Source organism: Bidens hawaiensis, unplaced genomic scaffold, assembly GCF_021521415.1.
Source record: "Bidens hawaiensis isolate Kalapana, Puna unplaced genomic scaffold, B.hawaiensis_p1.1 tig00010132_1, whole genome shotgun sequence".
NCBI lineage: Eukaryota > Viridiplantae > Streptophyta > Magnoliopsida > Asterales > Asteraceae > Bidens > Bidens hawaiensis.
The window spans coordinates 505,705-519,822 of NW_027491767.1; the positions used below are offsets into that span (position 1 = coordinate 505,705).

Below are 14,118 nucleotides of genomic sequence, written 5' to 3' on the forward strand. Positions count from 1 at the left end.
TTTGGCATGTTATGCCAAAATTTAAAACTTAAAAAGAATAGTAAATAATTATACTAAAAAATTGTGTTTTATGTCAACCCGCGAATATTTGTGCTGTGTTTGGTTCATATATGTTCGAACAAGGCCCGTTTAGCACCCTTTGTGTCAACCGAACCAAACCCAAACCGGAATTGAAAAATCTGAAAATTAGCCCAAAATAAAAACTGGAAAACCGACACCGAACCGATTTCGAAAATTCATAAACCAAAGTTACTGTTTTTGGTTTAATTTAAGCCCAAAACAAACCCAACCCGAACACAAAATAACTGAAAAAAAAAACTAAATATACAGGCCCAGGCACGATTATAATCCTGCTTCCTTTCTTCAACCGTGTTAACCGAACTAGATTTCTTACCGACAATTTGGGCTTAGGTTTTAAAACAATCTTGGTCTGCGCAAGTTTATCAGTTTTTGAACATTTAGTCAGGACATCTGATAATAAGCAGAACATGGGGCTGTTTAGTTATCAAGAACCACGGTTTGGAGACCGTTGTGTCGTGCAACACAGTAAGCTGCAAGTCGGAGATAAGATGTCGGAAAATGTTGAAACTCAAATTTCTGTTTTTCGGTGTTTTGGATAAATTTTTGGTCGAATATCGTGTTTCATTCGAAAAACTAAAACAAACAATAGAATGCAAATTTAATGGCATAATAAACTGTTGTTTTTCTTAAAAAATCCAATATAAAAACATCTACCTGTAAAACATATATAGAGTGATTAACTTAATAAAAAACCTACTACATGATAGTTTCAACACACAAGTAACATCCTAGTCTTAATACAGAACAGAACAAAATAGAAAGCAGGGTTCTTTGAGTAACGAAAACTCAAGGGCGGCGGCGGCTGTTGCTGCTGATAGAAGAGTGCCTGTTCCAACAATTAGAAAATCATAGAAAAATTATTTTTAAAAAAAAAACGGGTAACGTACTTTTGATGGTAATTACTTTGGGTCGATTAAATCCTCCTCCTCATCGGTCACGATATCATCAGAACTCGCGTCAGAGTCTTTCCCACCATCGATCTCATTAGCTACAACTGAATGATAAATAAAAATGGTTACTATACTATACTAGCTCTACTAGATGGATAAAGAGAAACTTAACATGTTTACCATCTGACTCAAAGTCGAGGTCATATAGTTTGATTAAATCTAGTTCAGTTGATTCGGGATACGGTTTGGGATACAGTTGGTGACAACATAGATCATGGTTATCAAAAAGGTCGCGTCCGCGTGCCATCAACTGTCGAATAATATCTTCTACCGTCAAAACCGAAGCAGGTGATTTTGTGGACTTGTTGCGCTTGTTGGATGGTTTCCCATTACCTGGAACAATATTATTACACGTATGATATGGTATGGTATGGTACTCGATTTCAGAACAAATAAACAAACATCAACAAGTAGATACCATGAGCAAGTGATTTTGTGCTGCCCCCTAGCTTGTTAGACGGTTTCGTATAGAACAATCTACGACGCGTACTCAGACCGAGTGCAGCAGCGGGTTTCCCTGCTGGTTAATTAATATTTCAAAACATACACACATATACAACCGTAACAAACTAACAAATAAACAAACATAGATAAATCAAAAGACTTATTCATGAATATAAATACATGCATACATACAACCATAACAAACTAACATAGATAAATCAAAAGATTTATTCATGAATATATATAAATATATACATACATACCCTGACAGTGATTTTCTTCTACCACTCTCAGGGCATATTTACATACATATATATACATACATAGAATCATAACAGTAGCAGTAGAATGTTAAAGACTCACCATAAAGCTTATTCATTTGCCTGGAGTTCAATTCAAACGATTACAATCTCTTCAAACTAGCTACGGCTTTTATTATTATAAGTTTATTATTAATGCTTATTAACTTGTTGTATGGGCCGAAATAACACTATTCAAATTTAAAAAAATTGGCCCGCATATTATAGGGCTTTTGATATACGAGTCTCTTTAGAAGTGTCAATTTGGGTGTGTGAACTTACAATTAACACAAATCAAGCTGACCTGATTGGGTCATCGTTTTGAGCTAAGTTTTACATCAATTGACTCGTATCCTACTTCCGATCAAAAACCCCAAAAACATTAGTTTAAAATTCCCAAAAAAGTATATAACGTCGTTAAGTTTTTTTTAACGGAAAACCATTGGAGGCCAACTATTTTTAAATTTGAGACCGACAATGTCGATAAAGTGAATAGTGATTATTATCGGCCAATATCATTAACTATGAATTATTAAAATCCAATAAACTTTATTATTATTATTTTATTAAATTATTATTTTGGGGGAAATAATAATAAGGCAAAACCCATTTTTTTTGAACGACCAACTAATTAACGCCGAGTACTCTGTACGCGGCCCCCAATGGCTAAAGGTAGCCTAAGCCGGCCACTAGTCCGGACGGACAGAGCCCCTAACGATCCACCTGTTGAGGGATTCCACGGATAAAACCCGACCCTCACGCCCGCCAAACGGCACGACAGCGAGAAGCTGGTAAAACTGAGTGAGATCAAGACTTGATCCCTGGCAAGCAATGGTCATCCCTCATATCTCCTAACTTGAAATCACAAACACGAAAAACAAATCAGGATGACAATTTAATTTATTTATCGTGAGGAGAGAATTGTATATTTCACCCTCCCTGGATATTTACCCGAGTCAAAATTTTAATTGCGTATTTTCACCTCTTTAACGTTGTTAAATATGACAAATTTTCTTATGTTGATTCATTTTTTATTAAACAATAGTTTATATATTCACTATACTCTTAATTATTATTATTATTAGTTAGACAGCGACGGTGGTCGTGGTGGCAACGGCGTGACAATGGTTGTGTGGCCACGACAACGGTGGAGGTGACGGTCAGGAGGTGGTAATGGTAGCGGTGGGCCGGTGGCGCTGGTGGTTGTTGTCAAGTATTGTTGTTGAAAGAATATTGTGAAAGAGGAATTAAACGAAAAAAACTTATTTCATTACCTAAGGGTAAAATAGCATTAACATATGGGTGAAACATAGCATTAACAATTAAGTTAAATTAAGCAAAAATGTGTTTAAATTGCGCACCCCAGTGCGCACTAGGCTCCTGCATTTGCGCAGGGTTCAGGGATGGGGCCAAATCGATTCATGTCTGACGTACGCAGCCTTACCCTATACATTTCGTGCAAAAGTGATTGTTTTTACGACTAGAACCCATGACCTCTACCCTCCAAGCTAAAATGTATTTAAATACTTGAAATCAAGACAATGCACCAACAAATTTCTTTAAAGATAAAAATAAAATAAAACTTATAAAAACAGAAATCCAAAAGTCAACTGACTTTCATCAGAATCTAAAATCCAAAATAAGTCAAACAACAAGCTGTTGAACTCTAAGCATAAAACAATAACCAAATTTATAATCTTGTTAAGAACTATATAATGCTTCTTTCAACCTCTTCTACTTCTCACTTCATCATACCTATCAACAAACATAGGTGGATACAAATCTTTATCAGTGTCACTTCTTCTTGCAGCCACCCCCTTCGAAAGCGGGCTCGGGTTTTGACCATGAGCCCGCCTTTTCGCCTTGTTCGACTCAGTAAGACTCATGTAACTCGGTTTGCTCACACTCCCCTCTTTACTCCCACTAGATACACGAGTCGCTTCCGAAGTTAAAGACGACGAGTTGGTTGACGATGCAGTGTCGTCAAACACGGACCCAGAACACGGGTTTGTTGATGATGATTGTGTTATTGTTATCGGGCTTGACATTGACATTGACATGTACGGTTTTGCAGACACTCGAGTTGAAACTAGATTCTTTCTGATCTTTAGTGAATCATTGTCTGTATACGAGCAAGACTTAACGCTACGATCGTCAAGATTCTTGCTTTCGGATGATAGTTTTGGAGAGTCATTGGTTTCCCAAGTTTTAGCAGCCATCCAGCCGTTTAACCAACTCCATTCGGAGTTTTGTTTACCGGATCTTGGTGAACACGCGTTGCTTTTACCTAAAATGTTGCTAGGATTCGCGCGTTGTCGCTATAAACCAAACAAAAACACATACCAAGATAATATTAGTAGCTTAAAAATAACAAAAAGTTAACGAATAATAATAATAACTACCTGTTGATAAAGGGCATAAGCCTTAGCTCTATCCCTCTTAATGACACCATCTTGCTTCATTTGTTCTTTTATTTTTAATTCTTCTGCACTTGCATTACTATTGCACCATCCACCCTATTCAGTAAAACCGAAAAAATATTAGCTTGGTAACTAATAAATTACAGTCTCGAATTCAAAACAGTTAGTACAGTGGTTTCATTGTACCTCAGAATTTTTGACAGTGCCATTTTGGTTTCTGGAAACATCAGGACATTCTGTGGTCCGGGCTGATTGAGCTCTGGCACGAGCCTGGGCCCGAACAAGTGCCTGCATGCACCTAAGTGTCACATCAGCTTGTTTTCTAACAAGCCGACCTCGTACTATCGCTTGCAGCCTGACCAAAGCCTTTAGGGCCCGCAAAGCTCGTTTTGCCTACGAAAAGCACATTGATAAATAATATGTATATGCTAATAAAGACTAAAAAAAATATGTTGCTTGCATCTTGTGATGGTACTGATTCCAAATTTTACACTGTTTTTAGAGTTGACTCAAATGTCAGCAAACTGCTATTCTAATGAAGCACGAACCTGACATGAAAATAAAGCACGAACCTGACATGAACTGGTCTGGGTCAAACCTGTGAACATGTTTAGCTAAACAGGGTGTTATACCCTTCAATTTTTAACATTCTTTTTAAGTGTTTTTTATGCTATAAATTTAATGGATTGGGTAAATTATGCCAAAATTTAGTACTTTAAAAGAAATAGTCCAAAAAATGTATAATCAAAATGCATTTGCTTAACATACATTTGCTTTTTTTATTGTAAAATTGTAACTCTTAAGGTATTAATATACAAAATAAAAGTATAACAAAAAGTAAACAAAAATCTGGTCAAACGGGTCGCGTTCGTGTCAACCCGCAAGTATTTGTGTTGTGTTCGGTTCATATGTGTTCGAACAAGGCCCGTTTAGCACCCTTAATTACAGGATGCTTAGAAAAGTTATAATATTGCATAAAAGAAACCACCAACAAGCATAAGTTGATTTCTAATGACACTATAAGATATGATATCAATATTCCTTATATTCATTCTGCAGCATGACAGATTGGTTAAAAAGAAAATAAAAGTGACTAAAAATTACCAGGAAAGAGCGAAAAACCGACTGAATTCGAATTGCAGCCCATTCTTTCCTAACAAACATGAAATCTTTAGGTGGAGCTCTAACCACAGTGGCCATAGCAGCCGAAAACGAAACCTCTTCAACACGAGAAGCATCCGAAGTTGACAAACGCCCCGCACCTTTTATTGCCTTTGTAGATGATGTTACTGACGAACCGCCTGCTGACGGGCTCCTCCACAGCTTCCATGTTCTGCTCTTGTTACTCGCAGTCTTCTCCTACCCAATTAAATCAATTAATTAAGTGTCTGCGTAAAACCGAAAAAACAGAAAAAACCAAAATGATACAAAAACCCCAACGGTTTGGTTTTACGTTTTCTGTAAAAATCAAACAGAATCGAACTGAATTTATAGATTTTCATTTTTTATTTTTTATCACAACTATATTGAAAGAATTTAATAAATAAATGTATCACAAATATTTTAGCATATATGCATAATAATCAATTAAATATATGTTAACATAATAATTTAATCCAAAAGATATATTAACATATTCTAGCATATAAATATATTTTTAAAACTCAAATGGCAAAACCGAAAAAGCCAAACCAAATAGAACACAACCAAAAAATAAAAAATTTAAAAGCAAAAAATTTTCAAAAATTCCAAAAACTATAGTTTCGATTTTTAGCCCAAACACGACCAAAATAAAAACCGAAACCGAACCGTATAAAAAAATTCATAAAGCAAAGTTTCTGTTTTTGGTTCATTTTTAGCCCAAAACCAAAACTGAACCATTTTAAAAACTTCAAAATATTCAATTTTAGCCCAAAACCGACTCAAACCGAAAACAAAAAAACTTTCAAAAACCAAAGTTTGTGCTTTTGCTTCAATTTTAGCCCAAAACCGACCGAAACTTAAAAATCCAAAACCAAACCATTTTCAAAACTTCAAATACAAAAGTTTCGATTTTAACAGAAACCAAACCGTGCACACCCATCAATAAAAAAACCGAAACCGAAAAGTATTCAAACACTAAAGTTTCTGTCTTTTGTTCGGTTTTAGCCCGAAACCGAACCAAACCGAAAGAAAGTAACCGAACGGTTTCAAAAACTCAATAACCCAAAACCGACCCAAACCGAACCGTTTACAGTTGCACACCCTTAAAGTAAATTAAAAAAAAATCAAAATGAAAAACAACAGATTACTTGATCAGAAGTACTGGAACTGGACTTCTGAAACCCAATCAACGATTTAATCCATTTCGCAGATCCTCCCATTTGAGAGAAACCGAACCGGACCGGACGGAAGCCGTAAAACAAAACCTCTGCTTTATAATATGAATATGAAGAGATTAAAGTGGGTTTGTTTAAAGGAATGAAGTGGGAGAGACATTTGAATTTTGAAAGAAAAAGTGAGAATTAAAGAAGAAAAAAAGTAACGGATAGTTTTTATTAAATATGGGAAGATTGTATTGGTATTGGTATTAATGGGCGCGTAACGGCGTCAACGTCATGCGTTTCTTTGATTTATGTGCTTTGAATATGGTAATGGTATGGTGGTGGAATTGTTTTTGGATCCCGAGAGACTGACTATAACTGGCCAAAGTTTATTGGGCTTGTGAAACAGAATTCAAGATAAGCCCAAGGGGTACCATTGACCAATAACTAATTTTTGATTATGTGATGGTGTCGATTCGGTTTTGGTTAATGATTTCGTTATTGCTCACAAATTAAATCAAGCAATGGTTTAGGAGGGCAACATCTACTTTCACTAAGTTTGGTGCGGTGTAGGGAAGTTAGTTTGGGTGAGTTGATAATGAGTGTAGGGATTCTTAGTGCAGTAATTTTTAATGTAATTATATTACATAAATGGATGTATGGTATGACACTGAATGTGAATACTCTATAATGAGTTTGGATCAGAATGAGTTGTTTAAAGAAAGTGTTAGAATGAGTTCAATTAATCCATCTTGATCCAGATAAAGCTAAAAAAATGAATTAAAATATGAGAAGGGTGCTAATGATGGAATTTAAAAACCCTTTAAAATAAATAAATAAATAAATAACTCAAAGTACTAATAATCAAAATATAAATAAAAAATGAAAAAAGTAAAACAACTATAATGTTTCCCGCCGTTCTAGTTGAAAAAACAACCAATAATTTCAGTTTGGTCTTTACGGTTTTGAATTTAGCTTATCTTAGACCTAGTGTGACTTATTCCATGTTTTTGTTTGTCCCATGGTGATCATTAAAACATATTATGACCCAAAATAACCCATATTAACCCAAATGGGTTAAACTTGCCAAGCCTATTAAATGTATTGAATTTTGATGAAGTTAATTAAAACTTTAATCAATAACCGACGTTTTAATTGAATTGACACGTTAATAAGAGTAATTTCATCATGCTACTCTTTATTAGTACGATACTATGATGATAAATAAACAAATAATAAGAGCATTTATATGTGTTATATGATAATCTACTTTCTGTCGGTTATAATAGTGGCTTTTATAATAGATCATCAACTTTGTTATAGACAGCCCAAACATAATTATCAAAACCAATTATTTAATTGACTTATAAAGTCATAATCAACATTCATATAAAAATACTTATTATATATATAGATTTAAATTTCGTAATATAAACTATATTTCAAAACACACATTTAGTCTTTAGACACCCTTAAAAAGACTTAGAATTAAGAGGTAAGTTCTAAGCACCAATGACCAAACCAACTTAGCTTTGAAAGTTGTTTAGAGCCAATGAAGACGTACACTCGGCATAGATTAGGTCTTGAAGACTCAGTCATGGTCTTCAATAAGAGAAGAATAGTTCAAATAAATAAATATATAATATATAAATAAAATACATACACACACATACCAAAATAATATAAGACTTATAGAGTGAGAGACATATACACGTATTTGAAACTTTTGTGAATTAATTAGATAAATGAGTTTGATATGTCACAAACAGGTCGCTTATATAACAGCTAAGCAAGTCTTTGATATGTGTCATTGACAGCATCATTTAGCACTAAACATTTTTGTTATTAATACTTAATTTTCTATATAGAATGAATTAATGATTTCCAGGTAATAAGTATTGGTTTATTGGTTATTTTAATCAGAGTATCAGACTATACTAACTTGTATGGTCGAGTTAAATAATGTGTTATCGTTAATGTTTAATGTCGCATACATAAATTTAATATTTTTAGTTTTGTTAGTATAAAATGCAGGTCTTTCTAATAATTATATATGTGACAAATTTGTCATGATAATTGTATGATATAAACTTCCTTTTAATCTTAAAAACAATTTTATAGAAAAACTGGTTGTCTGGTTTCTAAATATATCTATTATATATACTTAATTTTTGTTACTTATTTTGTTTTTGTTTGAAAAAATCATATTGGTACTTGTTGAAACTAAAAAACATGCGAAAATTATTGGATTGATTGTATTCAAACTACAAGAACACTTATCGACAATCATTTGTATATTGCATATCATTGTATTCTTGAAATAAAAATTAAGTATATTTATAAATCTTGCACATAAATAAATGTTTATATAGCTATTCATATCAATAAAGCTTGTAATATATCGAATAACTGTGTGTGCATGTATTAAACGCAATTGTAATAGATCATCTTCAACTTCAAAACCCAAACATCTTCTCATAAAATAAGCGAATTAATGATACGGAATTAAGGATCAATATCATTATTATTCAATGTATACATGTACATACATAAGAATACATATGATGTCCCGTGAATCCCTTTATTGTTCTAAATAAAAAGAAATAAAAGTTTTAAGTTTTCTTCCTAGAGAAAAAATAATAACAATAATATATTTCACGAAATTGTTAGAATTGTTAATCCCATGTTAGCAAGTAACAATTATGTAATTACTAAGAACCAGAGATTATTATTTAAGTTTAGGCTTTACGTTAATTAGTTATTCCGGCCCATGTTAACAAGTCGTGGCGAAAGGTGCATGTAAGGACTCGGTCTAGGTGAAGGGATTGGCCCATTGCTAACCATTGTAACTTGTCTAGGCGAAAGACTAAGTTGTTCAAGTGCTTGAAATTGTAGTTTCATTGGGTAATCTCTCACACAACCGATCCTAGGACCCGCACCGGATGTCCATCTTGGTGATTTCATATTTCCAAGATCACGTGTCCCTATTTTCTCACAATGGACATTGAACAACTGGTCTTCGTTTATAGGTTGTACTTTTATTGACAGTTTTCCCCTTGTTGAATCACGCTTGGAGTTACCATCACAAGTAACGTTGGGAAACGGATCATCGTCGTCTAGTGGGCATTTCTACACATCATAGTTAAATAAATATACTTATGATAGACATAAATATAATTGTAAACTAATAAATATTAAAATAATAGATAATTTGAGTTACCTTAACATTAGTTAAATCAACTTGATGCTTCTCAAGATAGCAAATGAACTCTTTAAAGTTTTCTTCTGTTGGGTGATAATGACCACTATATGGCCATATAGCCTGTCACATGCAAATATTTATTAGTTTTTATCATTCTAAATGCTCATATTAAATGATACCATTCTAAAGCAAGTAAATATACCTCAAGAATGCCATCATGAACCACCATTCGCCCTGCCGCGGTGGTGGCTGCACCGGCCAGAAAACTAGAATGTTGAAACAAACCCTTTATCTTTTGGCCAACATACAAGGTTCTTGATGTGCTAAGTACGAATATCCATTTGGTTCCTTCGGTGGTTTTCACAAATCTTCGACTATGTTTGTATAATAATTTTCCTCCCTCGATAATCACTTCGTATTCTTCCCTCTCTTTCTACATGTGTAGAACATAAAATCATGAATATATAAGTTACTTATTGCATTATAGAATAAATAACATGTAGTATAAAGTTATGAATGAGGCATACAGGTCCAAGATATTTAATGCACTGGGATTGTAGTATGGTTCTTGGACATTTTTCAACGTTTATTTCTTTACCATCTCCGATGTCAAGCCTGAAAATATCACAAAGTAATACACGTTAAAGATAATCAATGTAGCTTAATACGTTACTAATACAATATTAATCGGTTTAACAATCTCTAAAGATTACCAGTGAAAGAAAGGTTGTGAACTTTGACTTGTAAACCAAACATTGTGGTATAATTGTAGGTTGTGTCCATAACGATGGCGTGGGTCAATCTGTGAAAACGAATTTAACGAATGAAAATTAACGAGCTAGTTAAATATGTTATATGTTATGATCAAACAAGTTTATCTATTATATTGAAGATTTGGCTTACAGCTTCAAGCCAATGGCAAATGGCTAGTTTTTGAGCTTTTTGGTCTTTGCATAGGCCTTTTCCAACCTAGAAATAATACATTCAAACAAATTTATGTATTAATTTAATATAAATGAAAGTCAAGGGTACTAAAATGTAAATTGTTTTATAGTTGGATCATTTGAATCCAATGGTCAATGTTCAAACTCATTAACTTATTACTTCCATTGCTTTGAAGATAAGTGGCCCCACAACAATATGTCAAATATTGACTCACTTGAAAAAATTAATATTATTATTCTAATTTTATAAATACAAGATTTGTAACACGTGGGCCATGGTAGTTCAAACTTATATTCCCTTCTTAAAAGGTAAAGGTATTATTATACTAGATGTGACTAAATATTTGACAAGGTCGATTTTATGATGGTACCACCTAGTACTAAATTATACCTTTGCAACCCGGGTACAAGCTCGCCCCCACCGCGATATGGCACTCTCCGGCTTGTCGGTGCAGAAAAACGACACCGAACTCCTTTTAAAATCCAAAGCTTTCCACCTGTATAAAAAGATTAATAATTAAATTTAACTGAGTCAGTCGATGTTACTTATTTGTTTAATATTGAGTCACATCAAGTATGTCAAAACTCAAAACATGAAAATAATAACTTATTTTTAAGCTTATGATAATAGTTAACAAGTTAATAACAAACCATAGTTCTTCAACAACAACTGCGCAATCCGCAAGATTCCTTCGAGTTCGGTAACTCTTGTAGCATTTCTGAATCGTAAGAGCCGCATCATTGAGCTCGTTAACCGGCCTTGGATTGCCAACAAACTCGTGGAACACTTCATGATCATTTGATCTTCTTGACAAGTTTTCTTGATCAAGAACAAGATTCTTGAAAGAAAAACTCGTCTCCAACGACGGAATCTTCGTGTCGGGTTGTTCGGTGGATCGACCGTTGATGATAGACAAGAATTTAGTTAAATCACGAACTCTTTTAAGGACCCAGAAAAGAGACAAGAACTTAAGTCCCATATTGATGGAACGAATGAATGAATATTAATTAGGATTTAAGAATATAAAGTTATTATGGTTGGTGGAATTGAAGTGAAGGTGTATATATAGGTGTGGGAATTGAATGAATGAAGAGGAACATGTGGAAAGCGATGCAACCGTCAAAGACGTATGTATAGTTCGAAAGAGTGTACGTGGTGGTGTTGGAAAAAGAGAGAACGTGTTGTGCCAAACATGAAACATATATGGGGTTATGAGTTATAACTATTTGTGGTTTCTCAACATATGTATAATACATATGATGTATAGTATGTTATATATATGTATACTTTGTTTGGTTTGGTTCAATATTTCATCCGTTTTTTAAATAAATATGTTTATGGGTCGATTGGTCCACGGTTTATTTATTTATTTAAGTTCGTTTATAGTATTTGATTAAGGTATTTTAAGATACTTAAAAAAATATAGAGAAAAAATTGAATACAATAATCCTTAACGTACAAAAAGATATATATTTACGAAATTGATCCATGAAATCACATTCCAACATCTCAAAATAGTCAGTACATACCCAATTAATCATTGATTTACCGAAAAAGCATATTTGGATCGTTAATCAATCTTTTTACTTTTCTCCACGAAATTCGTTTTGAGCGTTTTAGTATTTTTGCCTTTTATCGTTTTATTTTTACCTTGAACGTGATTCACATACGTTAAAAATTATTGTATGTTAATTTGACCCTAACAAAAAAGACATAGCACTGCAATTAATAAAAATACTGTAGGGGTATGGTACTAAACCCGGCTTACGACCTTAATTTATTATGTCTGGCTTATTTTATTATATGGACTAATACAATATTATTGGGCTGAGGGGGTTTTGTGGAGGTAACCCTAACTGGGCTAGGCCCATTAGGGTACCATGATGGTGGCCATGAGGCTCCCTATATAAGGAGGTCTCCACCTTCTTATTAAGGGTTCTTGTTTTCAATAAGAGCCACCACCATAACCATTTTTGTGTCTGTAAACAAGAGATCCTCTAGATTTCTTAGCAGTCACCTCCACACCCCCAAAAACCATTACAGATCTGAGCGGAGGAGAGCGAGATTTGGTTACATCATCCCGTAGAAGACGATCCGCACTATGCCTGGTACGTTTCGTGCTTCTTCACCGATGATGGTGGTAGAGTGAATTTCATCCATGCGGAAGCGTGACGAGCCCCGGTAGTAACCCGCAAAAGTTGTTTACGGACGCGGAATGGCGCGAATCAACCCGCTATGGAACTCTCTCGTGATCTGCGGGAGCCAGAAATGACCCGCGATACATCCATGATGGCTGAAGTTAACTTGTGGGAGTGCGCATGCGGCTCTTTATGGTTGCTAGTTGATCCTCGTGAGTGCCCAGATGACACGCCGTTAGTGTTTCATGGTGGCACTGTGCCGGGGCTGGAATATCTGAGCGCTTATGTCACCCGCGGGAGCGGCTGTCACGTCTTGCAGTCCGCTAATATGACCTGCCACGGACGGCTTTTAGCACGTCTACTCACATGTGACTGGTGGTGGAGTTGGTCTACTAGAGGGAGTATGGAGCACGCATAATGCCTGCGGGAGGCGGAATTGACCCGCCCTAGTTTTACTCGGAGCTTTCATGTGGTCTGCGGAAGCCATAGTGGTGGAATTCATTCGCCGGAAGTTTTGCACGTAGCTCGCGGGAGCCTGAGGCGATCCACCAGATGCTTTGGATTCCCGTGATTGTTGGTGAATATTGTGTTGATCTATCAGAGCTTGCATGCGAAACGAGAGGGTCCCGCCATAAGTGATTAACACGCCATCAATAACTTAACATGCCGGAGTCCGAGGTTAACTTCTCTTCCCGCAGGTGTTGATGGCATTGCCAACCCGCAGGTGTTGATACGCGGATCGCGGCTATGATCCGTGGGTGGAGTTGCCAACCCGCAGGTGTTGATACCCGGATTGCGGTTATAAACGGGTTTTTCCTTCGCACGTGTATAAACTTTCTTGGACATTTTATACTTTGTAAAATTTGCTTTTTATCAAGCGCGGTGCAGACAAGCGGACTCCGTGGATCTAACAAGTTAGAGGCGTGGCTCCTCGGCGGAGGTGGTGGGTGATCCTTAACGGTGTGCATGCATGGAAGCGGAGACTTGATCTCCGATGGCGCGTATGCATGGCAGCGGAATCTTGATCCTTGGTAGTGCGCATGCATGGCGGCGGAGTGGTGACTCGTGGGCCCACATGCATGGTGGCGAAGTCTTGATCTTCGGCACTGCGCATGCATGGAAGCGGAGACTTGATCTCCGGTGGCGCGCATGCATGGTAGCAGAATCTTGATCCTCCGCAGTGCCCTTGCATGGCGGCGGAGTGGTGATCCAAGGTCGCGTATGCATGGCGGCGGAGTGGTGATCCGCGGGCGCGCATGCATAGCGGCTGAAAGTTGAGCGCGCATGCATGGCGGAGAGTTGAGTGCGCATGCATGGCGAAGAGTTGAGTGTGCAT

At 35.8% G+C, this 14,118-nt stretch overlaps 3 protein-coding genes across 5 annotated transcripts; all 3 read right to left on the reverse strand.

The window, feature by feature from the left end:
- Positions 1 to 784: 784 nt before the first annotated feature.
- Positions 785 to 1,897, reverse strand: LOC143534317 (uncharacterized). 2 transcript variants are annotated; one of them, XM_077028828.1, is made up of 5 exons: positions 1,839 to 1,897; positions 1,450 to 1,551; positions 1,152 to 1,364; positions 969 to 1,075; positions 785 to 892 (listed from the first exon to the last, which is right to left on the reverse strand). In XM_077028828.1, the coding sequence occupies exons 1-4, from the start codon at positions 1,852 to 1,854 to the stop codon at positions 981 to 983; spliced, it is 426 nt and encodes a 141-aa protein (XP_076884943.1). In that variant the 5' UTR covers positions 1,855 to 1,897; the 3' UTR covers positions 785 to 892; positions 969 to 980. The 2 variants fall into 2 exon arrangements, with proteins under 2 accessions (XP_076884943.1, XP_076884944.1); XM_077028829.1 differs by having other exon boundaries at positions 785 to 907.
- Positions 1,898 to 3,375: 1,478 nt separating this feature from the next.
- Positions 3,376 to 6,852, reverse strand: LOC143534319 (protein IQ-DOMAIN 6-like). Of its 2 annotated transcripts, none has more exons than XM_077028831.1 (5): positions 6,486 to 6,852; positions 5,299 to 5,547; positions 4,381 to 4,587; positions 4,177 to 4,290; positions 3,376 to 4,092 (listed from the first exon to the last, which is right to left on the reverse strand). In XM_077028831.1, the coding sequence occupies exons 1-5, from the start codon at positions 6,555 to 6,557 to the stop codon at positions 3,499 to 3,501; spliced, it is 1,236 nt and encodes a 411-aa protein (XP_076884946.1). In that variant the 5' UTR covers positions 6,558 to 6,852; the 3' UTR covers positions 3,376 to 3,498. The 2 variants fall into 2 exon arrangements, with proteins under 2 accessions (XP_076884946.1, XP_076884945.1); XM_077028830.1 differs by having other exon boundaries at positions 5,299 to 5,553.
- Positions 6,853 to 9,181: 2,329 nt separating this feature from the next.
- On the reverse strand, positions 9,182 to 11,623 carry LOC143534349 (IQ domain-containing protein IQM1-like). The gene is made up of 8 exons (XM_077028855.1): positions 11,295 to 11,623; positions 11,035 to 11,140; positions 10,603 to 10,668; positions 10,413 to 10,501; positions 10,227 to 10,314; positions 9,902 to 10,132; positions 9,718 to 9,819; positions 9,182 to 9,626 (listed from the first exon to the last, which is right to left on the reverse strand). The coding sequence occupies exons 1-8, from the start codon at positions 11,621 to 11,623 to the stop codon at positions 9,252 to 9,254; spliced, it is 1,386 nt and encodes a 461-aa protein (XP_076884970.1). The 3' UTR covers positions 9,182 to 9,251.
- Between the last annotated feature and the right edge of the window lie 2,495 nt (positions 11,624 to 14,118).

Excerpts from the sequence above, each read along its gene's own strand:
- LOC143534349 (XM_077028855.1), bottom strand. The coding sequence starts at position 11,623 with ATGGGACTTAAGTTCTTGTCTCTTTTCTGGGTCCTTAAAAGAGTTCGT. Across the intron at positions 11,141-11,294 it reads GTTGTTGTTGAAGAACTATG|GTGGAAAGCTTTGGATTTTA; the intron begins GTTTGTTATTAA and ends CTTTTTATACAG. Across the intron at positions 10,502-10,602 it reads TTTGCCATTGGCTTGAAGCT|ATTGACCCACGCCATCGTTA; the intron begins GTAAGCCAAATC and ends TCGTTTTCACAG.
- LOC143534317 (XM_077028828.1), bottom strand. Across the intron at positions 1,365-1,449 it reads CACAAAATCACTTGCTCATG|GTAATGGGAAACCATCCAAC; the intron begins GTATCTACTTGT and ends ATATTGTTCCAG. Across the intron at positions 1,076-1,151 it reads CCTCGACTTTGAGTCAGATG|TTGTAGCTAATGAGATCGAT; the intron begins GTAAACATGTTA and ends TTTATCATTCAG.
- LOC143534319 (XM_077028830.1), bottom strand. The coding sequence starts at position 6,557 with ATGGGAGGATCTGCGAAATGGATTAAATCGTTGATTGGGTTTCAGAAG. Across the intron at positions 4,588-5,298 it reads CGGTTTTTCGCTCTTTCCTG|GCAAAACGAGCTTTGCGGGC; the intron begins GTAATTTTTAGT and ends TGCTTTTCGTAG. Across the intron at positions 4,093-4,176 it reads CTTATGCCCTTTATCAACAG|CGACAACGCGCGAATCCTAG; the intron begins GTAGTTATTATT and ends TTTGGTTTATAG.